At 37.9% G+C, this 26,202-nt stretch overlaps 1 protein-coding gene across 7 annotated transcripts in view; it reads right to left on the bottom strand.

Annotated features, from left to right (window-relative positions):
• Positions 1–26,202, bottom strand: part of megf11 (multiple EGF-like-domains 11) — a 115,270-nt gene that overhangs the window by 8,496 nt on the left and 80,572 nt on the right. For 3 of the 7 annotated variants that reach the window (XM_028002459.1, XM_028002480.1, XM_028002514.1), the window contains 12 exons: positions 21,857–21,977; positions 15,264–15,427; positions 15,045–15,147; positions 10,552–10,698; positions 8,195–8,329; positions 5,348–5,476; positions 3,973–4,101; positions 3,216–3,344; positions 2,968–3,096; positions 2,637–2,873; positions 1,397–1,566; positions 1,232–1,295 (listed from right to left, as the gene is read on the bottom strand). In XM_028002459.1, the coding sequence (XP_027858260.1) occupies positions 1,232–1,295; positions 1,397–1,566; positions 2,637–2,873; positions 2,968–3,096; positions 3,216–3,344; positions 3,973–4,101; positions 5,348–5,476; positions 8,195–8,329; positions 10,552–10,698; positions 15,045–15,147; positions 15,264–15,427; positions 21,857–21,977 (1,657 nt within the window). The remainder of the gene's footprint in view (positions 1–1,231; positions 1,296–1,396; positions 1,567–2,636; positions 2,874–2,967; positions 3,097–3,215; positions 3,345–3,972; positions 4,102–5,347; positions 5,477–8,194; positions 8,330–10,551; positions 10,699–15,044; positions 15,148–15,263; positions 15,428–21,856; positions 21,978–26,202) is intronic. The other 4 variants (XM_028002470.1, XM_028002486.1, XM_028002495.1 and 1 more) reach the window with 2 other exon arrangements.

Below are 26,202 nucleotides of genomic sequence, written 5' to 3'. Positions count from 1 at the left end.
CAGACACACAGACTTAATCAGCCTTTTCCCCAGCCACACAGGCTCATCCAAACAATCACGGCTTAGAAATAAAACAGTGAGCTCCCAGATAAGCTGGGATTATCTCCTTTAATATTAGCAACTTAATAGTCCCATTCTGATTTTATATGGAGATATGTTTCCCCAGTGCACAACCACTTCCAAGCAGGTATCAAATGCTCAAGCAGTGAACCCCTCTCCTCATCTTGTTTGTTGTGTATAGGAAAGCCACAATTTTCACCTTTTTTAATTTTTTTTATTTTCCCTACATTTACTTAATGGCTTTTCCCAAATTAAGATAATGAAAACATTGCTATAGGGTAACTGTTCATATTTTTGACATCAAATATTTTTCTTGGTATCAATTTCTTGTTTGACATATTAGTGTTGTGACATTCCCAATAGGTAGACTATAAAATGAGTGGACTGTATTCATTAGAACCAATTCTATTCAGGGCTGATCAACAGTTACTGTGTTATTACATTGTTTGGGTTTCTATATAATTACAGAACAACTGCAGTTAAAACAAAAAATTTCACAGACATCATCCTTTTTAAATCTCTTCTTGAAATATGAGTGAGCATCAAGCCACTAAAGAAATAATGATAAAAAGGGTCAAAAGCAATTTAAATAAATGTAATGTTTCTTCAAATAAGCACAGCAGAATGATTTTAGCATGTTTACTAATCTAACATACTTGTTACTGAACAGCAGCTGCACTTTTCTATGTGCAAACCGATTTCATCCAGTTGCATTTTACATATCGACAGATAAACACTTGTTTTTCTTCACAACCACAGCTCTTCTGAGGCATTTATAAAAGGCTGCTCTCCTGAATAAAAAATGTTCACACTTTGTTGTAGGATTTTCTATAATTAATATCCTAAGTGTGCAGCGTTTGACCCATTGTAAGTCATCATGGTCACTTGGGGAAGTGAAGGAGGACTAATGAGCTCATAGTGACCCCTATTCATCTCCACTCCGGTTCTCCCCCTGTCCTACCTGCATATCTTATCAAAATCAGAGCAAAGGTTATGTTTAACAAGAGACCCCTGCTTCATCTTCATTCACAGCAGGCTTCCAGCACTGAGAGGTCTGCTTTAATGACACGCACGTCTTCGCCCCTGATTTGACAGTTTTGCTCATTTATTGCTCTGAAATCCAAATTCAGCCTATATGTGGTGTGACATAATAAGTGAGAGTAGGACTGACCTATGTCATTAAGGTTGCAGAAGGCTCTCCATTCTGAGGCATTTCGGCTCTTCAGGGTACTTGACTGCAAAAGAGAAGAATATAACATGACAATCGCTTAATGCTCCAACATGGTATTGTTGGGTAAAAAGAGGCTATGACAATGCCAATGTTGAAAGCCCATACTTTGAGAGTCAGGGTCCCGTCAAGGTTGCTGGAAATGGTGGAGACCACGTTACACTGGGCTACGGTGGGGTAACTGGGGTTGGAGAAGCATTGGGCAGTGCTGCTGGTGCTGTTCTGGTTCTGATTGATCTCTGAGGCGCTGGTCCTCATCGCAACAGTACTGCCACACTCTAAAGGTTTACAGGATGAGATGTGTAAAAGATAATTTTAGGTCCATGACACTTTTAGACAATTATTTGTAACAATATTCTTACATCTTGATGTACTTCATATTTTGTCATATTAAAACCACAACATTATTTATTTTAAAGAACTGCAAAGTATTCCATGTGAAGTTGAAAGAAAATAACACCTGATTTTCAGATTTTAAATTTTTTTTTTAATAAATTATAATCTAAAAAGGGTAGAACCTGCTTTCTCTAAAATTATAGGCACACGTGTTGTGAGGTATGTCTCTACCAGCTTTAAGCATCTAAGGACTAAAATATTTGACCATTCTTCTTTGCGAAATGTCAAGCTCCATCAAATTGGATGAAGAGTAGCTTTGAACATCATTTTTAAACCCTGGGGGCAAATATTTAATTAGATATAAGTCTGAACTTTGACTGGGCTTTTCTAACAAACAACTTTTCATCCTGTTACAGCTCCTGATGACTGTTTTAGGTGTTTGTCCTATTAAAAGGTGAAAGTCAAGCCCCTTCTTCTTAACCACTTGGCTCTGATCAATTCTCTGATTAATCTTGACCTCATTCACCCGTCTGTTTACGTGGACAGCTATGTCTTAGTGGGTTTGCAGTTGTGCCATATTCATTCCATATTCAGACAATGGCTGGAACAGTGAGACACTTGAGATGCTATAACCTAACTCTACAAACATTGGTATGTTAGGTGACTACTGAAGGTAATTGGTGGCCTTCAGTTATGGGGATCACAGTAAAAAGATGCAAGAATAAAAATTCATGCCTCGCTTTTCATATTTTAAACTCTTTATTCTCTACCTTCCATTTTAACTTAATTATTCATTACTATTTGAAGTTTTACCTCATAGAACACCAATAAAATGCAACAAAGTTTAAGCTGTTGCTTCGCAAAATATGAAAAAGTTTATGAAGGTTTATGAAGGTTATGAAAACTCTGTATAGGCACAGTGGGTATATGTGTAGGCATACATGCACTATACTCTGTATTGTAAATAATTAATAAATTTAGCCATAAATTGAATATACTTGAAATATCTTACCAGAAAGAGAGTAGTCAGTGTTGTTAATGTGCATTGCCTGTGAGTAGGACACACTGGGCTGGATCTCCTGGCCCTTGTCCCTCTGTCTCTGCCTGTACCACACAAACACACTAAGCATGGCCATGAGGATGAGAAGCAGAAAGATGATGCCCATGACAGCCCCCGCAGACTGCCGCTCTGAACCACGTGCCGGGCTTATCTTGGTGTATGGGTTCAGCTCTTCCATCATCAGAGCTGCTACACGGAAAACGAAAACAGTGAGTTCCCTAAACTACATGTACACATATGTTTCATCAATAATCCAGTGCAACTTCTCCAACAGCTCAGTCACCTTGATCGCAGCGGATGCCTTTATATCCGGGGCTACAGTAGCATGTTCCAGTCACATAGTCGCACGTTGCATTGTTCAGGCACTCGCACAGCAGCTGGCAGCCATATCCAAATGTACCAGCAGGACACTCTGCATGTCAGGGGAGTACATTACTACATTTATCAAATTAAAGCACTTAGTGAACAGGAGCCAAACACCTCCACAGGGTAATTTTGCATAGAAATAAAAATGTGGCTGGCACACTCAACTCTGCTCGCAGCCCGTCCCAATGAAGCCTGTTCGGCAAACACACTGGCCCGTGATGTGGTCACAGTCCGCGCCGTTCTGGCAGCGGCAGACTTCAGAGCAGTCTTTTCCGTAAAAACCTGAAGGACAACCTGGTGATAGAGATGTATATAATGGTTCAATGGGATGGGGGGGAAGGCAAAAGAGAGTGGAAGACAATGTAAAGAGTCAAGGTCATATCACCAGGGAATAGAGAAATCAATACAATTCAATGTCACCACAGCATACTCAATAAGGGACTCTGTGAATAAATGGAAATTAAAAATTTCCTGCTTCAGCAGAAAATCCAGTTATGCTGTGAACATAACTTTTTGTTCTACAACATGAACAACACGTAATTGAATGTTAGGACTGTGTGACAAAAAGGAAAACAATAAAAACAATGTTTCTTATCATGCACAATAGCATGAGCCTGACTCTACAAACAACTCTGGATAAACCCTTAGGGTTCTGCATAATGGCATTTAAATTACAGGACTGAAGCTGATGAGCTGCACTATCAGTGAGAAAATGACTGGAATATATTATGAGCAAAATGATGAAGTGACCATTATCTTTTTTTGATGTTGCTCTTCCTAAAAAAATTGAAAATGGAAACTTCACATCATACATTAGCCTCAAGACTGGAAAACATGCCTCCATAACATCCACTGCAGTTCTGCAGCTCAGCCAGTAGATGACACTGTGCATCTTGTTTCTGGGTGTGGGGGGGGAACTCACGCTGTGTGCAGTAGAGACCAGTCCAGCCAGGGCTGCACCTGCACTCCCCATCATAGGCACTGCACTGGGCTCCGTTGTGACAGTTACACGAGTTGAGACAATCAGGACCCCAGTGCCCAGAGGGACACGCTGCAGATGCCAGAGACACAGTCAGGCTCATGATCACACCCTGAAACATGCATGCATGAAGCACCAAACACATGAAGTTGGGACATCCTCGAATCATTTGTGAAATATATCTTACTGTATATTCTGAAAACCCTGTATTAACAGACAGATGTAAAGCAGGTAGGGGCCGGCTGGCTGAAAATATTTAGTCACAGTTAAAAGTGTTTATGATGAGATTCAGGAGAAAGTAATCAGATTTTTCGCTTCCATAGCGTAAAAGTGCTGCCCCTGCCACACCTGCTGCTGCACACCACCAGTCAGCTGACTGAAAGCTCCCACTTTTTTCCACTGACAAGATTTGGGAAGAAAATAGTCCAGACAAATGGAGAATAGAAATTGGGATTGGTCACACATGAGGAACACAGATAGTACTTTTTGTAAACTTCTGCAATTGTTTGCAAACTCTCTGAACAGTTACACTATCATCTTTCAAACATTTCTGGAGAAATGTTCGGTTTTGTAAAGTTATTGTTGTCCCATAGATTCTCTGGCTTACTGCCTTCACTCGTCACATTAAGTAGGTATTGCTTACTTTTTTGTTCTGACTGACACCTTTGTACAGTGAGATTATTCTTATATTTTGTAACTTGCCTGAAAACTGTGGCTTTCGCTAAAGGATGCAAGTAACCAAATGTTAGGAGATATCAGACAACTGGTGACAGGTATGCACACAAAAAGGTGCTTAAACAAAGTGTTTGTTTAAGCTTCTCCACATTTATGAAACCAGCGTATTGAAGCTCTTTTTATTTTTGTCTACTGTATAACTTGAATTGTACAGGATTAATGTTAAAATATACATGGAAAAAGTTTTGAAATGATTTATCATGGTCTTTATTTTACATCACTAAATCTTGGCAGTCTAACAGGGGTGTCTAGATTTTTGAGAGCCACAGTACACATGCACACACACAATGCATATCTGTTTCCCATGGTGAGCTGGCTCAAAGTTATCTTAATGATCTTTGGCCTGAGGTGCAGTAAATCAAAGAGCATAATGCATTACTACAACCATTTAAGCTAGCAATGTGTTTTACATCATCTGGAGCCGAGGGCATTACTTGTGGATGAGTAGGGTCATGAAGATGACTAATGTGTATGAATTTAAACATATGAGGGGAAAATAAGAGTGAGAGACAAACGATGAGAACAAGGAAAATGTGTAAAGCAGAAAAAAAACCCAATTGAGGCAGATACGGTGAAGTAGTACCCTGCGAGCAATCATCTCCGGTCCAGCCGGGGAAACACTGGCAGGAGCCGTCGATGGGGTTGCAGGTGCCGTTGTTGGTGCAGAGGCAGATCTCTGCGCAAGTCCTGCCGTACCTGCCGCTCGGACAGACTGCAAAATAAAAACAAAAAGCAGAATAAAAAAAAAAACACAGCAATAATCAGCCCCTCTGAAGTTAATGTAATTGCACAGGTCAAAGATTGGTCAACGGTATGAGCACAATTACATAAAATCTGAGCACTTTACTGAGAGCAGGTGTACAACAAACACTTCCACAGCAGTTTAGGTGAACATTCCCTATAATGCATTATATTGTTCTATTGGAGTGGACATGAAGTGAACTGATCTGTTTAGACAAAAGGAGGAGTTAATCACTGCCTCCTGTGGCAGAACTGCCCTATTTCTACTCACTAGAGAGGAATGAGTGATGCGTCACAGAATTAAAATAGACTGTGTACACAGACCCCTGTATAAATATTTTATGAAATTAATATTTCAATGCACTCTGGCAGTATTCTACAAAATATATCATATTCACTGAAACGTCTATTGTCTTTTTTTATAGGGGTGGGGGGATGAGAAGAGACGAATTGTGCCAAGGTGTATCGGAGCGTCAGGATCTGGAAGCTGCAGCACCAGAAGACAGATCAAAGGTCTCATATAAAGAGAATAGCCCGGTGTTAGAAATATCTGATAAGGTGGCTGGCTGAGGAAGAGCGTGGTCGGACTCATTTTCATGTGGGGGGATTTTAATGATTGCATTTCAACTGGCATTCCCCTCTTCTTGAGAGCTCTTTCAAGCTCCTTCAAGCAGGTTGTCATTAAGCCATGAGGTTGACTCCCCCATGCTGCTTTGGGGGAATTTCAAACCTCAGCTCACTAGGAGAGCTTCATTAGGCTGGGACTCTGCGTGCTGGACAAAGGACAAGTGAGGACGCCAGTGGGGATCAACATAAGGAGAAGAACATCCATGTTGTCTGCCACCTCCGTCCCTCGTCTCCCAACGGCTGCTCAATAGTAATTATAGCCATGACAAATTAGGGCCAGCTCTCATCTTTACTCACTTCTCTTCCTTCAGCTAAGCTTTTAAACTTTTATTTATAAGATACTGCTTAAAGTCATGAAAGAGAATTCAAGACAATCCTCCATGGCTTTCTGTGATTTATTTAAAAAAAAAAGTGAATTATTAGAAGTAAAAATCTGTAGCACAATTGCACGGATTCTTTTCAAATACACGTTTTAATTGAAATTTGGAGTACACAAACACAAGTTAATTTTACAACAGGTGAAACTTGGACAGAATGAACAGAGGTCAGACAAGAATAAAGGCGAAGCTTCTTTCTGTTTTCAATATTTAATACAGTGTCCTTGCAAAAGTGTTGAGGCTAAGCTTTTCCACAAACTTCATCAAATTTAATTGGGGTTTTAAGTAAAACATTTCAAAGTAGTGCATAATTGGGAATTTTGAAGGATTGATGTCGGGTTTTGATAATCTGTTCCCAGGAATAGACTGAAAAGTATGGTGTTTTAGCCAGTTCTTTGCAAAATATATGAATCTCATTTGGATGGAGAGCATCAAGTTATATTACAGTATTTTAACTCTATTTAGGTGTGGGCTTTGACTAGGCCATTCTTACAAATTGTTGCTCTGATCTAAATAATTCTATAGTATCTCCTGGTGTATGTTCAAGGTTGTTCTCATCTTCAAAGGTGAACTTCTGGTCCCCTCTCAAATCTTCTGCAGCGCTCAGCAGGTTTTCCAGGATTGTCCTTTTCTGGGTTGGTAAACATTTTTCCTTTAGAAAATTCCACATTTTTCTAGACCCAAATTTGTATATTTTATTTCTGAATTTCCTTATCAGTTTTCTGAATATTCTTGTTCAAGTTCTTGAACCTGAACCAACTTGAATAGCAATGTAGTCATATTATTTGTACGTTTCACAAATGATAATTATTTGCTGCTTTTTTTGATATTTGTGCTAACTTATATCAGCTTGCTAACCATTATCAAATGAAGAATAAAGTTTCCTTAACTAAACTTGAATTCTTTAAAGCACACATTGGCAACTTTATAAAATTTGTGTAACAGCATTTTTAGTGTTTTTTTTTCTTTTAGATCCAGTTTAAGAAACATGCCAATTTCAACTAAATTTTTTTTTCTTTTTACTATTGAATGAATGGAAAAAGTCAGAATGCGGAAAATACAAATATTGATGATAATAGATTACATTTACCATGTAGTGTGGCAAATCAAGAGAGGGCATATTATTTTACTTATTAAGCATTATTCCTGAGAATGCAAGAAGGAAACAATGTCACACTTTAGACACAAATTTAGGTAAAAGAAGAAGCTGCAAAATTTTTGCAGATGCTTTTTGTCTGCTATGATTGAGACACATTGAGCACATTTTTCTGCAAAATTGAATCATCATCAAAACAATACAGAACATAGAGGTTAAAACTAATTTTACAGTAAGACATGATGTGCACATGATTCGTCTTTGTGCATTAGTGAACAGATTTTATATGCAGCTCCAGAATCAGATAGAGATTCTGCAGTGTATTCATGCATCCTTTGCCTGAAAAACTCAGCCCAAGAGATTTTTACATGGATTGTGGAGACGCTTATCTGATGTAAAAAAAGTAACATTTTTAAATTTACACTTTTTACTCAAAATACTTCCCGGCTTAGTAGTACCTCTGAATGTAGACGTATGCATCAATTTCTAATGAATAAAAAAACAAACAAACAATAAAAACAACAACAACAAAAAAAAAAACTTCAAAGAAAGCTGCAGGAAAATTAATAGGACTCAGGAAGCTACTTGCCTTGGTTGCACAGGGAGCCTGTGAAGCCAGAGAGGCACTCACAGTGGCCGGTGACATGATGGCATGGGCCGATGCTGTGCACGCACTGCGGACACGTCTGGCTGCAGCGGTGCCCATAGAACCCCGGAGAGCAGACTGCAGCCAACGGAGCGTGGCGGGGGAGAGAAGAGGGAATCAGTCACCAATGTTGATGGAACAAGAGGTATATAATTATTGGACACAGCATGACAAGAGCGATCAAGGGAGTAGAGAAAAATCAACGCCGGAGGAATTAAAAGCAGAGGAGACAAGGAGAGCGTGTGAAGAGGAGGGTGAGAGCAGTAAAGGCTGTCATTATTGTAATCACCGACATTTTATCTCCTGCCTCAGACAGAATACTAGGAGTTAAGAGAAGTGTAAAAATATTTTCCTGTGTCAAGAGTTGAAAGCTGCTTTATGATCTAAAAATGTCAGGAATAATAAACAACCCTGTCTTGGTAATGTGTTGAAAGAATATGAGTCAAATATGAGTAAAGAATAAAATGTTATTTTGCTTATATCACCCACAAAGGTCCTAATCTTTGGAAATAGGAGACTGTAGCAGATAAGTCTGCTAGATGCAACAGTGGCTTGCCAACATATTTACACCCTTGAAACTTTTTAAAATTATTTTGTTAACTTGTAGTACCACAAACCTTCTAGTATAAATGTTATACAAAAACACAAAGTAGTCCATATATGTGAACATTAAACATGTAATGTTGGCCACATGTTTAAGGTTGAAGGTTGCTAAAGTATGATGCTGCCACCACCTTTTTTCAAGATTGGATAAAGTCTTCAGGATGTTATATTTCCTGCACAAAAATCATTTTGCACGAAGGACAAAGAAATAATTTTGGAAAAATCTAACCAGAGCATCTTCTTCTACATGGTTTCTGTATTCCTTACATGGAATGTGGCCACGTATAATTAGGACTTATTATAACTTTCTTTCTATAATGATTTTCTCCTTGCCAATCTCACATCAAGACCAGGTTTGTAGACCAGATTTGCAAACTCTGGGAAAAACTGTTGACAATTCAATTGTCAACAGTTTTTCCCACCTGAACTTCAGATTTTTAGATGGAAAAAAATTGGATCAGTGTTCTAGATGTTGTAAACTTTTCGATGTCGACTTTTAACAAAACTCTTCTTTAAACTTCTCCACCACTTTGTCCACGACCTACTGTACCTGCTGTGGTCTTCATAATGCTGTTTGTTCTCTAAGGACTACACAGAAACACTGTCTTTATGCTGAGATTAAACACTCTTGTTTTCTAATTAGGTGACTTTCCAAAAGCAGAATGTTTCACTGGATTTTATTAAGGACTAGTTAAAAGAGCTGAGGCTTTTTTCCAAAAAGTGTCATTACTTCCGCTTTAAAATAATTATGTTTGTAGAATTAATGTGAGACAGTTTTCAACAAACACTGTTTTTATAGTGAATTGGGGAAAATTTTTCCTCCAGCGTAGATCTTAGGAGAGAATCAGCTCCTAGCTAAATAGAAACCTGTTAAAAACTGATAACGAAGTCACAGATATGACAAGCCATTAGGTGTTAATTGTAACGTATTTCAGGGAACAGGTGTATAGCATATTACCAAGCTCTGGAGAACCATGTGATGTCTCAAATGAAATTAAAAAAAGCACACACACACACCCCTGCACGCCTACACACGCAGATTGCGAGTTGTAATCATTTTACCTGATGAGTAAATTACTTGGGTAAATATTGAATTTGTCTGAGTGATTATTTTGCTCGAGGGGCAAACACACACAAACGCACAATGCATGCAGCTTGTTTAAGCTTCTCTCTTATTTTCCACTCAAATTGATGTTTACAGGTTTGTGGTTGTGAATTTCGCTCCCAATCAGTAAGCTCCTCACTTGAGAGCGGCTTCAGACAGAAACCCTCCCCACCCCCCTTTTTTTTCCCAGCCAGCAGAGCGGGCGCTCCCAGTAAGCATGCCCACTGATGAGCCTCAGGCAAGGACCGAGTCTCCCACTGTGAGCTGGTTGTTAAGGACGGTGTAGGAGGACGAGGGGCGTGCACGTATTTACGTGTGTGTGCATGTATGTGGGTGTGTTTGAGGGATGCCATAGGGAAAAAGACACTGTGATTAAGCGATAGCTGTGATGAAGGATTTACACTCAAGCCGCTCTGACCGACAGCTGAGTGCCTCTCCTCAGTTGGCTCAACCTTTAACAATTCTTCAAAGATCAAAACAAGGTCAGCGCTGTGATGGAGTTTGTTACCGCTGCAGCTCTCAGCGCCAGCCAGTTATCGCTCAAAGCCTTGGATCAAGAGAGGTTGCCTTTTTTATAGAGGAGGAGGCTCACTTCTTTTGCACGAAGTCCCTCTGTATCCAGGTGCGCACACACATGTGCCGTCCTCAGGAGAGCAGGACCCACCGTTCTGACAGGAACAGCTGACTGAACAGTTGGGTCCCCAGAAGCCTTGTGGGCACACGTTATCGCAGTGGATTCCTGCAGGCACATTAAACAAAACGAATATTCAGCGGATGCAAAATACGAGGGAAAAAAAACCCTGGTTTGCTGCAACATTCTAAATAGCCATCTGTAAAAACACATAGTTAACAGGGACAGTATTCACAATGCCTGATATTAACAGATCTGTGAGGTTATTCAATCACCATGGATCCTCAAATGATTTTAGTCCTGAATAAAGCATCCAGTTTGAAGTGTGTGTGTGTGGGCATGGGTGTGTGTGTGTGTTTTTTTTCAAACCCAGCCCATCTCTCACACTCCATTTCTCCTTTCCAAATGTATTTTATATTTGATCTGACTGGGGCTCCTTGCCAGTGCACTGTGTTGATTAACAGGGTTGGGCCTCCAGAGAGCCCCAGCTTGTCTCTCATTCTCTTTCAGCAAAGATGGGGTTGTGTACAGAGCTGAAGGGAGGTACTCAGGCTACAAGAGCACAGACTGGAAGTGTCACAGTGTGTTTGGTGCAGCTCCAACCAACAATTGCAAAATAAAAAAAAAAAAGAAAACACGGCATCCACACAGGGTTCTCGGTGTGCACATGAATGCATTAGCACATCCATCAGAGCAACAGCGTCTTTTCTCTCAGCCTCTTAGAAAAGTGAGATGAAAGGAGAAAGTTGCACGTACTGTGCTACATACAGACATGTAGCTTCTTAAAGAGTGATACACTTTATGTAAGCGCAGTTGCACGCACGCGCTCACACAGACATACCCAAACTCTCAAACAGTCATGTTCGAATCTCATTTGAAATTTCCTTTGAATAAGAATATCAGAAGAATGTGTAGCCATTAAAGCGGCCTCGGCGCACAACCTTTGAATTAAACCTGGACTAAACTCTTGGGAGCCATGTTATACTGTAACCACGGCACTTTAGGGCAGGCATGGAGGAGTAAGAGGAGAGGAAATGTTAGTGCTGATGGAATGCGGGGGGTGATTTAGACATGAGCAGAGCTGTGGACATCAAAAGGAAAGCAAGGCATGCGTTATTCTGGGCCAGCCAGAATAAAAAACTGTGACTGCCTTCACTGTGGGAAAATGAATGCAGACAGAGCATCGTTTTTCTCAGAGTAATGGTGACAAACAGAGGGGCTTTGCATGCCTGAAAGAAAGAGTGAAGGAAACTTGAACTGAGGGCTTTTGCTAAACAATTGTTAGAGGCGCGACTGCTCTTTTTTTTTGTTTAACTCTTGCTCACACACATAGACTCTGTCTTTCTTCCTGCTCTGGTAAACAGTGCCTTGTAAAATTATTCATATCCTTTGAAAAGTTAAACATTTTGTTACGTTGCAACAACAAATTTCAGTGTACTTTAGTGTAATTTTATGTTATGACCAAAACAAGGTAGCACAAAATTGAGAAGTGGAAGTAAAATTACACAACAATCCCCATGAGTCAATACATTTTTGAACCATTTTGTTTTACTTGCAATTGAAAGCTTTCAAAGTATATTTCAACCAGTTCTCGCACCTAAAGGTGAAAAGTTTTTCCTGCTGCTCTTTCAAAATATCTTCTTCTTACTACTTTCTTTCAACTTTTTAAAAAATTCTTTTCACTTTTCTGTAAAAGTCATTTATAGTGGACTACATATAGTTGTACTGGACACAGATTCTTCCAAATGAACTGTGGATCTCTGCACCCCCACCAGAGTCTGGGCCTTTCGGCCGTTTCTGTTTAAACTTGCAGCTGTTCCATAAGTTTCAACCTTCAGATTGTCAACTCTACAGTATTATTTGAGATGTTGAAAATTGTTTGTGTTTCTCGATCCTCATGATGGTTTTTGTTCATTAATGACGCCTTCACAGAAAAACCGTATTTACACTGAGACAACGTCACATAAATGTTACACTATTTAATCTATTTGGATGATTTTTGAAGGCAGTTTGCTGCATTGACTTCTGTTTAGGGGCATTAGAGGAAAGGGGGCCAAATACATAATGCACACCAGACTTTTTTAGAAAGAGATTTTTGTAGGTCAGTGTGATTTTCACTCTACTTTGGAATTATGAGGTCCTTTGTGTTTCTTTTCACATAGAATCCCAATGAATTACATTAGATTTGTGATGGTCAAGTTTCAGTTCAATAAATACTTTTACAAGGCACTGTACTGACAAACGTTATATACAAATAAAGGTAAAAGTACTATTTTACATAGTAGCATATTTTCACCATAAGTGTCTTCTTAGTTAAAACAGACTTCAAATGTACATTTGCTAATGTCAGCAACAACCATGTAGATCTGCCAACTGATGAATTTATGCATATACAACTGTCAAGCTTCATCCCATTCCCAGACATTACAACTAACAGCAACTTAACTGTAGAAACCTACACCAACTCTGAATTGAGCAGAACCATGAATAAGACAAAGTTTGTTTATATATATATATATATATATATATATATATATATATATATATATATAAAAAAGCATTAGACTTTCCATAAATAGGCATTTTATTCTATCCCTGACTCAAATGACTGTACTGTATCGAATCCCACAAAGTCCTCTCCTTCGCCGTTCAAGTGTGTGCGTGCACATGTTTGTGTGACCCACTGAGTTGCACACTGCCCACAGCCTTGCACCCTGGTGACTCAATTAAGGCTGACAGATGGTCCCGACCTGTGCAGGATTCAGAGCATGAGAGGCCCATTTTGTCGTCTTCATTCTCGCAGCTAATAAACCCACATTGTTTCCTGGAATAAATGCCCGAAGCTCAGGAGGCTGAATGGAGTGGGCTGCAGGGGGCTCACAGGCTTGACCTTTTCTCCTGAATTTTTCCCCTTCTCTGATTTCCTCTGTCTACCTGGAATCGAGAACTGGGACCTTAATTAGTATTTGACATTCAGAAACAACATATAATTTCAGAGCAGAATGTTCTTCACCCTTGCTCTGTCATTCACAATCTCCTTTAACAGCTCTTTCCAAGAGTGCAAATTATTTTAATGATGAGAGCCATAGGCTGCGTACATCAATACAAATATGTGTTTGTAACAGAAATAAATCCTCTACTATTCCATTATCACATTTAGGTGATGACTAAGTTGAAAAAAAAAACCCCACAAAAAACTCACATTTTTATTTAGGGGTTGTTGACAATAAAAAGAATAACTCAAGCAACTTAGACAGTGTGTATACTGCATTTAGCTTCTGCAACTCAGCACAATGTATGTAAAGGCATGTAATCCTAAATGACCTTTTTTAGGAAATTATTTTAAAGCTTAGAAGTTAGGAAATGGCAAAGAAATTATGCTAATTAAATTAAATGCAATTTGCTTTACCTTATAAAAATCTGTGCAGTGTTAAGTTGATAGGATGAGCAAGTGTTTTGGACATAATTGTATGACAGAAAATAGAAATACAAAACCTTGTTCAACTAATTTTCTGCTTGCAGTGAAACTTTCTTCACAAATGACTCATTTTTTGACATTTCCTCTTTACTCTGATTGGTTTCATCTCAAGATAATATAATTATTTCAATGCCACTAAGAATTAAACGCTAGGGTGAGACTTTATTATAAAATGTTGCTTTTGTTGTGATGTAAAAAACGTGTCTTTTTTTTTTGTAAGTAAATGTGCTGAGCCTTGCTTATCTGTTGTAATGTTTCCCAGTGTGAGAAAAGTTTAGAAGTTGCAAGGCAAAACACACAGACCTGAACTCTATAGTGAATAGTGAATTTCTGTGTCTGAGTAGCGGTTTAAAGGCTGAGTTTAGTTTTCACTGAAAAATACCATTTAAAAAAAAATAAATAAATTTCAAGTTAGGCCGCAGTATGAGTCTTATCAAAAAAAAAAAAAAAAGACAGAGTAATTGCAATAGGTTTTCAGGGAGTGCTAGATGTACACAAATACTGCTTTGTTTCACATCCTTGTTTCTTGGCTTATCTAGGTCTGGACTCTAAACAAATTTCACCATCAATGCCAGAAGATTTAAAGGAGTCCTGGCCTAAATATTTACTTAAGTTGGCTAAGTTTGTTCTGCTGGGCTGTAAAAAAATAATATTAGTTGTAATAAAAGCTTGTTGGCATGCCAGCACCAATTGTTGGAGCCAAAAATAATTAACTTAGAGCTCAAGTCTTAGCATCCTTGATCCTTCTATGGCACTGGCTAAATAACAAAGCAAACTAACCAATTCATTAATAAAACTCTGCTTAGAAACCCTGTATATACACAGAATAACACAAACCATGAATGCTCCTGTATATTTGTTGTTGGTGTAGATCTGTGTCTTTGAGGAGCATCTGATGTCTTTGATATTGTGCTAATGAGGCTAATTAACAGATAAACTTTGAGCTTCTTTTGATTTGTGAGGAAGCAGCACTGACCGGTCCATCCTGGGTAGCAGCGACAGAAGCCACTCACAGGGTCGCAGCCATCAGCATGACTACAATCGCACCGCTCACGGCAGTCCAGCCCATAGGTGCCGTCCTGACAACGACAGTAGCTTCAGCGTTACAGCTCTCAAGCAGAACACTTTGCAGCTGGTACATGTTGATGAGGAGTGGGAAAGATTTGTATCGCTTTCTCATAGAAATTGCACTTACAGGGCAGGACTCGTGACAGTGCTCCCCTCTCCAGCCAGGAGAACAAGCACAGGTGCCGTCCACAGGGTCACATGCAGCGCTGTTGCTGCATAAGCATGTTTGGTTGCAGCCCAGACCCCACGTACTGCTAGAGCAAGGAATGGAGCAGTCCACACCCTGCCAGCCTGGAACAAAAGAGGCATCCAAGAAGAAAAAAAAGAAAAAAATTAATGTGTTTATTAAAGATGTATTTAAAAAACATGCAGAGATTTTGAATAAGAAACCAAAATCTTATTATTGTATCTTATCTCAAACATAAGAATAAAAATGTGGAAAAAATAATAAATAATAATAATATTGGCTAAATGGCAGAATCCTGAGCTAATTTTTTTAAAGTTTTTTTGATGGTTGAACTTTTTGGATGTCAGTCACTAATCTTCTGACGGCTTTGAGAATAGCTTGAGTTGTGGCCCAGTCCTCCTAACAGTCTTGTTGGCCATATTACTCACACATTTTTTAGCTCTGCCTACAAATTTTCTATGGCACTGAAATCAGGACTTCGAAATTGGAATAAAATACTTTTTTTGCCTCTATGCTACTTAGTAATTAATTTGGCTGCATGTTTATTGCCATAGTCATTTGAAAGACTGTCTTAATATGTTGCTACATATGGCAGCTGTATCATTTTTCCTGTAGCAAAACATCCAAACAACATAATGTTGCTAAATAACACTCTTGAGATTATGTTCGCAGGCTCATGAGCCTCCTCCTTTTTTACTCTAACTGCTCTGGTCAGTGGTCACTATGGCCAAAGACTCAAGTTTTAGTTTCATCAGACCTCAGAACATGTTTCCAAAAATGTCTGTTTCTTGGTGCATTTACAAATGTAATTTACTTTCAACTTTTTTTATTCTTGCCCTGTTAGTGAACAACGTGTTTTACAATGAATATTAACACTTTCTTACCAATTTTAAGAAGCATCTTTAAAAGGGAGTCTACTTTTGATCTGGGGTTTATACTAACATTTTGCACCAACATGTGGTCATGTATGGGACACAGAACTCGTTTAAACAGGATGAACAGTATGTTGTTTACATTTGCATACAGCTGTTTGAACAGATGAAAGTGGCACCTTTTCATAATGTCATATAACACAGCAGTGTATTTCAGGTTTGGCTTTAAAATATATACATCTATTTATCTTAAATGTTGGGCATTATCAGAAACTTGCCATAACAAAATAATCAAGGGTCTCAATTTTAAATATTGTGTAAGCACAAAATGGGACCTGAATCTGAATCACTTAACATGCAAAGTTTAAGATCTGTAAAAAAAAAATAAAAAAAAACTTGACAGGAGAATGTGCGGTCCCTCACACAAAGTCTAATCCACACATACACTCATTTCAAAGACAGGGGAAACTGGCGATGCAGATGGTGAGGTGGGGAATGGAAGCCACACTGCATCATGATTCCTTGCAGACATTTAATTTCCCTCCATATCAAATATTAATCATAGATCAACTTTATCATAAGCATTCAAAACAGCAGTGTTATTTATGCTTCTGCTGGTGAGGCATGGCTAAAACAAAATAATAGGCCTTTCAAATTAAAAAAGACCTATAAGCCAACTTAAATCGTAAATCAAAGTCCACACAATACGTCATCAATGTTTTTTTTCCATCGTATTCCTCTCCCGGATGATCATCAGGGTGATGAGAATGACAGATTAATACAGGAAAGGTGTGAAACGTGTGAAGGGATCAGACTGATTGTTGTAAATATATAAATAGAGTGGTAAAATTTGTGTAAATCTGTGCGATGGATGCGTTGGCAGAGTGCATCATGGAAGACTTTGCAAATGGGACAATTAGGAAGCAAAGTAAAAAGATTCTGGCCTGGTGTACTGATGCTCTCTTCCGCTATAGGCTATAGGGGACAGTACTAGCCCCTCAGGCGTTGGATCCCAATCCCCCTTCCAGAATCCCAGAACGCAGAGGAAGTGCGCATTAATACCGTTCACTCCCGCGGGCACTTATATATTGAGCATGCCATCGGCCTCCTAAAATGCTGGTGGCAGTGTGTTCCTTTTATTTGTTATGTCATGGCAACCAAAACTACACCTTATGCATCAACACAGTGATTTCTGCCTGGGTGAAATTGCTCTTCTTTACTCTTTTCTCAATGGTTGCCATTGGTGACCATGAAAAAACATGGCTCAGTGTATGGAAATGTTGAAGTATAGCAGTGATTTATAAAGTGGTAAATGCTTTCTAGTGTGCATGTGCATGGTTTTATAATCAGATTAATTTTTTTGATGGATACCGGGTTTGGCTTTTGGCCATTTTTAGCATAGATCGTATGGCAACTGAGGCCAAAACCCTTAAGCAAATTAATTAAAGACACAGAAGCCGTTATGTAAACATTTGAATTTCAATAGATACATTTTTAAAAACCTCTAAGATTTTTTTTTATTTCTATGGTATTTTGAAGCTTAAAGAGGGTCAGGTTACGGATAAGGAAACTCAGGAAAAAAAATTAGCTTCTTGTTCCTACCATCAACAGTATGCATTTTAGGTTTTTGTTCTTTGATAGCGCCAATAATTTTTGAGAGTGTTTGTTAGTAATTCCACTTGATATTTTGGTGAACTGTCCAAAGTTTACCCCAGGTCTCACTTGTTGACTGCTATGGAGAGGCACCAGCCCCTTTGCAAGAATTAAGTGGGTAAAGAAAATAGATAGATGGATGAATGGGTTTGAAATCTGAAGATATATCAAAATTACGGTGACATGTGATGCAGAAATTCTCATCACAGTCTGATAGTTATGTTTATCAGAGATGGATAACAACCTACGTTGGGCCACTATGGGCTATCAGAACTGTTCCAATGTGCTCTGGCACTCATTTTTAAAATCTCTAAGGCTACCGGAGAGACAAATATCAGTCTTACAAAAATATTAGTACATTAAGTGATTGATGACAGTGATCAGCTATCTCTCAAAAATGTTAAACTGGGCTTAGATTTAGTGACTTCACATCATTATTTCTATTCTCATCAAACAACTGATTTTTGTTCTATGGCCATCATCTTTCTGAAAATTGTTTATTCAAGAATAAAGGTTAAAACTCAGAATAAAGATCATCACAGTACCAAGAAAACCTCAACAATATAAGAGGATCTTACTAATCTTAATCCAGTCTTACAACCAAACAGGGTCGGGCCACGCAACATTGAGAGGGAGACATTTCATTCATTTTTTCATCTATCAATCATACTGTATAAGAAATGATACTGTAACATTTAACGTTGCATATGGCTTTTGTGCTGCATTCCTAAAATGTCACAATGTCAGAATGTCATTATAGATGCTTGCACTTTACACAATACAGTTGCAAGACTGAAGACATCTATGCATTTCCATTTATTTTAAATTAACACTTCTAAAACAAAGTACTGGCATAAAATACATAGATTGCCACAAAATTAATTTTAACATTTAGAACTTAAAAGCTATCAAACATATTTAAAGGTGGCTGGAAGATTTTAGGAAAATTAACATTATTGTATGTGTACAAATGATGGTGGAAAAAATACCGCATATATAATAAGGTGATGAGCAAAACGCTTTATGAAACTGTCTTTTGACAAAATTTCAATTATATTTAAGGGACATGCAATTTTCTCACATTTTCCTTTTCAATAGTGTTGTGTTTGGAGCTCATGATAATAATATTCAATTCAATGTTGATGAATACATGATGAAGTTGATAAGTATGTAAATACTGCACATAACAATTAAAATGACAATGTTAAGACCACAGGATATAATTTTCCATAGCAACCTAGTCCTAGCATCTAATTAACTGGGAACTCAGTTTCTCTTAAATGCTCAGTTTCCATGATTAAAATTCCAGAAAAGAGAGATTTGGTACCAGGTGCGCTTGGAAGTCTGATGACATTATCACAAATATAAATGGAACAGCAAGAGCTACTGAGTTTTTAGTCAGAGATGCTGAATTAATAGAAGACTAAATAGTTTGTAAAGAAACAAGTTCTGGATGAAGATCTAGTAATAAGACAGATGGTAAGCAAATTGAACTCTTTGAATGAAGTCCTTTTGGATAAGAGACATTTCAGCTCGTCGCCATCTAAATTGCTTGAGTGTTATGAAAGCCAAAGTATGGCTGGTAATATGACAAATAGATGATTAAATTTATTATTGCTGAATTTGTTGAAGAGTGAGTAATTTGGTGCCAAGTAATTTTCTCAGCTTGGTGAAACCTCTTATTCTGACCTGCACTGCTGTTTTATAAACAATGTTTCAGTTCATTTGAAACACTCATTATATGACGTATGGTTTATAATAATGCTTATTTAGCAAAGTTCCTTTTTATAATGTTTTTCCACCTAAGAAGTAGTACTTTGCAAAATTATCACGCTTTCTGTAACAAAACAGAGTGTGTTAACAGACTGATGCTCTAATGTGTCAGTGACTGCTTGTATCTGCATTACAATACTGTGTCAACTGTTGTAAATTCGGTTTTGTGTTTGGCAGACTTTTTTACACTTTATAATCTCATTTTTGCTTTGCTGTTTTCCATCCTGTGTTAGTGTTCACTGGGAACAGTCGTTACAAGACTCATTGTGCCATTAATATTGATGATTTAACAACGTTTGCAGCCACATTCTACTGTAGTTATTTTTAACTTTGAAAAAAGTATCCTCCAGCAAGTGTTTTCTCTAACAAAATATGACATCTGTTAAAGCAGCTCTTCCCTGAGAATCGGTCTGATGTTTTGGTGCTTGGCTCCAATGTGTATTCAACGCCATTTCTTATGTGTGGTCTGTTTTAATGCTGTGCTTTTTTAATGTGAGTTTTTGTTTTGTTTTCAATTATTAATATAATATATAATATATTAATAATATATATATATTAATGAATGATATTTAAAAATGGAGACACTAAAAGTAACAGATTGCAGAAATGAGGTCTCCCTGTTGTGTGCTATGATTGTGCAGTGCGGTCACACTCCAATACTCTAATGATTAAGTTTTAACTTTAATTTCAGGTCTGCCTTCAAAAATAGATTTTTAGCTCAGTGGCAACTTTCTGGTTAAATAAAGGCTAAATAAATACAAAACATTGTCTAAAATGGATTGAACATACAGTAGCTACATTTGTAAAATACCATTTAAATATAAGTAACATTTCATGAATATAGCAGATAAAACATTAGCTTATAAATTTACTAAAATATAATATAAACTAACGACTATTATAATGACGGACAGCAGGATGATTTATAGAAACAAGACCTTGTTTCTGACATGGCCCTTCATGCTAGCTGTCAGTGTGACTCATTGATTTGGCATATACTTGTTGTCAAAACAGCTTGGTTGTTGTCATCGGCTACAACAATATAGGCTGTCATGCTCTACTGTTCCATTTGATACATCATCAATCCACAATATGCTAGTGGAGATTCTGTTTTAGAAAGGAATATCTATAAAGTACATTGTTGTGTCAAAAAAGTGTGTTATAAATTTATCAATCTGCTTCAATAAAACAGTGAAAAGGCTTTTTGTCAATTATTAATGTGAGTACTGTCAAGATTTGTAAGTTTTCTAGCACCAAAAGATGATGAAATGTGCCCTTTTATAAGACATGCTGACAAAGAGGATGGTCTTTTGACCAGTAAAATAAAAGAAATAAATAAAAATAGCAGTGCAACAATATTTTTGATATGTTAGTGGAGTATTTGTCCTGGCATGTTTTCTTAACTTAATTATTAAATCCTCATTAGTTTTAAGTATGGTCCACAGATTGATTGAGTATTCAATTATCAATTATAACACTGAGAACACCTTTGTTGACACAGCCATTTATCGTCTGTCTCCACTCACTTATTAAGTAGTTACTTTATAATCTATCTGTGAAGCACAGAGTATATTGTGCTATGTTATGAAGCTAAATGTGAAAAAGTGGAAGTGGTGTGATCCCTTTCCATTGCCACTATATATACATTAAATTATGAAGTGATGTCATTAATGGAATCTCAACCTAAAAATCCTAGAAGTTGTATAATTAGGCTGTTGACAATTCTAAAATATTTTATGTCTTCAAGACCATTCAGCTAAATAAGTCAGGCCTTTTTTACAATTTATGATTTTGTCTCTAGGAAAATGTAACTTACAGCAGTACTTTCCCCTCCAGTTCTTCATGTCTTACATTTCTACAGTTAAACACACCTGGCTGACATGAATGGGCTACAGCTTGATGAAGAGCTGATGTGCTGCTGACCCATTTTACTGAATAATGTGTGCGGGAGTAGGACAAATACATAGAATACAGTTGGGGGAGCTGAGAATTAGTATTAGACACTTGGAGTTAAAACTTATTTATTAAAATATGAGTGTGGGAATGGCAAATGTATGAGATTTTCTTTCAAGAAAACAACTAATTGCACTAGGATTCAGTCTTTGCACATAAAATGCTTTGTGTGTGTGAATGTTTATTAATTTGACTAGTAAACCTGAGATGAAGTTTTAAAGCATCTTTTACATCAAAACAAGGCTTGTTAACATCATCAATCAAAAGTTTATTGTTCTCTACCTTCTTTGCAGATGCAGGAGCCGTCGACTGGAGAGCAAGATGCTTGGTTGTGGCAGGAGCAGGTGGACATGCAGCTTGGCCCAAATAGACCAGGTGGACACACTGTGGCACAGTCCTCCCCCTGTGGAGGAAATAATGCTAATTCAGGCAAGTCAGGCAAAACAAATAAATAAATAAACTATTATAAACAGTTAGAGACAGCAGGACAAAGAGGGTTACCTGGGTTAACTGTTTACCCAGGCTGATCATACTGTATTATGTGCAAAGCAAATGAGCAAGCCAACTGTAAATTTAAAGTAAAGGTAAAAGGGAAAGACCACACTTGATCACTTGCAAGCAATCATTTTTAAGCTTCCAATTACCCACTCTATATATTCTGACAGCACCTTCCCCCAGCCATGCTTTTTGCTTTCCTACATCACCCCATCTCTCAATTTTCCCCCACATCTCTCTTTATACAAGTCTCATCGCTTTTCAACTGTGAGCCTGGCAAGACTCCAAAGGCCTGGGAATCCACACTTCTCATCCATCCCTCAGCAGGCAAGCAATGATTAAATCTTCAATCTTCCCCTCTTCACTTCATTAGTACAACTAGTTCTGTTCTCAGTACACTTCCTGTTACATAAGTTGCCGTCTTTGTCTTGTGCCATGACCAGTGGAGGATATAGTGTATCTCCTGACATACTCTGCAAAGAAATGTTTAATACCCCACATGCTGACCCAAACCAAATCAAGAGATCACCAGGATGTAAACAGCTGTTGTATGTTGCAATAAAGCAAATATAAGTTCTGGTTATTGAAATACAGTAAGACATAAACAGAAAGTGGCATCCCATGCAGCTATAACAGCTTCTTCTCTTCTGGAAAAGGATTGCACTAGTTTTACAAGTGTGCTTAAGGGACGTTTTGACCATTCTTCCAGAAGTGCATATGTATGGTTAGACCCTGATGTTGGATAGAAGGTCTGGTTGGAGGATCCATTTGTCTTCTAATTTATTTTATTACTAAATCATGAAAGATATAGAATTAACATAATTTGTGCATGCAACAATAACTTTCTGGATGCCAATCTCTTGTTTTTTTGACATGCTCCAACAAGACATTCCATACCTGTGTCTCTATATGTGGAATTTTATTTTGAGGTATCAAACTTGAAATGCTTGACTTGGAAAAAGAGTAACTAAATAAGCACAAAGTAAAAATTAGACAAATTCATAAATGTTCATGAAAAGTCAAAGGAAAAAAAATTACCCCAAGTAATCATGAAAAACTTATTAGATTTTTTTTTCTCGTTTGTTTTTTTATTTGCCTAGTATCGCCCGTGTCCAAAGTGTACATTGTAAAACTTGCAGTGATGACCTGAAGTGGAAAGGAGAAAGCAAAACTGTCTACATCTTCATTAGGAACACCGTGGGGGTTACGAGTGGTGAGAATGTCAATGCAAGAGATTTTGGCCCACAGTGAAAATAGGAAACAATGGACTAAAAGCCAAACAGCTAGATTCCACTAGGGGAAGAACATAATCTTATACTTATCTGTGACACACTGCTGGCACACTTGACACACTTCTATTAATGAGAACACCAATAAAAGATCAGCACTAATATCCTTAAGTTTCATCTTCTTGCATTAGAGAAATTATTTGGTAAAGGACATAAAGTACTCATTCTATGTCCTCTGCAAGCTTCATTAGAGTTTTTTTTCTGCTTTACAGACTGAGAGCAGCCCACCTCAACTAGTCTCGTCCCTCCCTCAGCTGGAGATCACAGCCACTGTACGGGCTCCCACAGTCTCCCTTTCAAAACCATGTATTGAGTGACAGGTGACACAATGATTTAGAGTTCCAATTAGAGGCCCAGAGGAGTCCTGAGTGGATCTTGCTTTGCTCACCAGAGTGCTGGGGGACTGCTGGCTGCTCACTGCTCTCATTATCATTTTGAACTCAGCTTAAACAGGAGGCAGGAGGAGATGTGCCAGTGGACGCCAGGGGCAGAACACACATCTTATAAAGTCGCTCCCTCGTACACCACATAAAAGCGTCTGTCTGTGAATGAAATTTTTATCAATCGGTTGCAATAACCTTTGTTCTGCTGAAAGTGACAGCTTCGAGACTGCTAACAATAGCAGTTCCGTTGCAGTTGTTAAGCGTGAAGAAGTTTGAGCGGCTGGCAAGGGGGGAAGTTAGATAGTGGGTGCGGGGGGATGGGTCGGAGGTTTTAGGCTTTAGCCCTTCCTCAGAGAAAAGGCAATTTATTGGTGACTGGACTCATGGATAAAATGATACCCAGCCACAAATGGCCACATGGATTCCATGTGGTTTCCCCCTCATGGTGCAGTAACCAGACCACTTGGCCTGTTCTCCAGAGTGGAAAGACACTACTCTCATTAGTCGTCTGATTCACATTTGTTCAAAGAGGGGAGGGATAGGGGTCTGAATTTGAATTAACACACAGGCTGTCAGTCTTTGGCACGAGAGCAGCAAAACCTTATACAACATAGCTTAAAGTTAGTAACTAGAGCCTTTAGAAAAAACTGGTAGGTGAATGTCAACTATTTGACCAGAAAAGGTTTTTTTCCTCTAGAAACCTTTTTATGAGCTCCTGGACCAAAGTTGAGTCTGTTTACACTGTGGAGTTCAAAATTGTGCAGTTTATGCTAATTATGTCCTACTGCAGTAGTGTGGCTACTATAGATCAAATGATCTGGGGAGACAGGTCTCCCACTGCAACTGAAGAATTCAGAACGTGATGGAAAAAAACAAAAAATATTCCAGAAAAAGCATTAATAACTGAGGCATTAATCTCTTTTATGGTTTTCAAGTCAAGTGCTGTCACTCCAAAGTTTACACAAGAGAGATTGTGTAGACTCTCATTGTACAGATTTTGACTCCTGACTCTGTGCAAGAGAAAGAGAAATAGGTCAGGTTGCCAGAAAAAGCAATGATTATCAGTGATAACACTATAACCAATGTTCAAAGACCCAAGTGATGACACTTTATAACTTATGTAGTCACTCCACACCTTACACACTTGTCACAATATTACTGGTCAACCTTGATTTTTGTACTGTTGTAGAAATTTGCGCAGCTTTTAACACTAGCACACATAATTTGATCTAAAGCCTAGCAAGGCTGCCAATGACTTTTTGAACATTTCTTTTGCAGAGATTACGCAGCATGTATGTCATGTAAATACATACATCAAACATCCTAGTAAATATCCAGTGATAATATAGCTTATTCTAACACTGGACCATGCAAATGCACTGACCTCTCCTTCGGATTTTGGGTGGTTCAAAGTAAAAGTTATACTGACGGCATAACCAACATTGTGACTTTGTTGTCACCTTGAGTGCACCAAATGAGGAGAAAAATTGTATTCTAGATGGTCAGCTGATCTTTAAGTTTTAAAATATCCACAGCCAGACAAAAAATATAGCAAATATAACATATCCGTCCTGACGCAGTTAAATATCTAAAATATCAACTTTTGAACCAACTCTTAAATACACACTATTTAGTCTGGGAATCCATCAAAAGCAACACATACACATCAAAGATGTGACAGGACTTGATAGATTTGATTAGGAAACAACATGATGTCAGCTTTACAGTAAAGCTTGTAGCTTTTAAAAGTTTTTTTTCTTTCTTAATGCAGAGATTTGTCTTTATGTGAAATGAGAGAAGAAGAAAAAGCTCTGTTAAGGCTTGCAGCTTAGTTTTAGCCGTAGTATAGTTATTTCACAGCAGGTGCAATTAAAAACAGAATTAAAATCACATCTACCTTAAAGGAATTTTATGACATCAACACATTTTAATGAGTAGAGCTTTTGAAATAAAACACAGGGGAAGGATAACAGCACACTTACAGAACACCGCTTCTTAAACTTAAAATCGGTTGATGATAAACAATTCTGCAGAGTAGTGACTGTTTTAATTTGTACTTCAGAAAATAAATGCGGCAAAGCTTTCTTGCATTATCAGTTTAAGTCCCTAAAAATTCCTCTGACTAGAGTGTTTATGCCTCCACAGAGGCTGGAAGCAGAAGCCTAGACTTTATTTATTTACTTAGTAAAATCAATATTTCCACTAATATTTGTTGATTTCATAAATGTATTTGAAATGTACTCGGTAAAATCACATTTAATTTGAATTGCTGAGTTTAAATTTTTTTATGCAAACAAAAATATTATTTACTCTTGTTTTATAATTTAAAGTTGACAGAAAATTTGAACTGTAGAGATGACTGAAACAAAATTATGGGCATACCGAAACTCAGAGAGATGTTTAGCCCACAGCATGACAAAACTCCAGCTTTGGTTCAGGGTACATTCAAAAAGGACTACCT

The sequence above is a fragment of the Xiphophorus couchianus genome, chromosome 2 (genome assembly GCF_001444195.1).
Source record: "Xiphophorus couchianus chromosome 2, X_couchianus-1.0, whole genome shotgun sequence".
NCBI lineage: Eukaryota > Metazoa > Chordata > Actinopteri > Cyprinodontiformes > Poeciliidae > Xiphophorus > Xiphophorus couchianus.
Note: the sequence above shows the minus strand (reverse complement) of the source record. Positions and strands in the feature narration are given on the sequence as shown.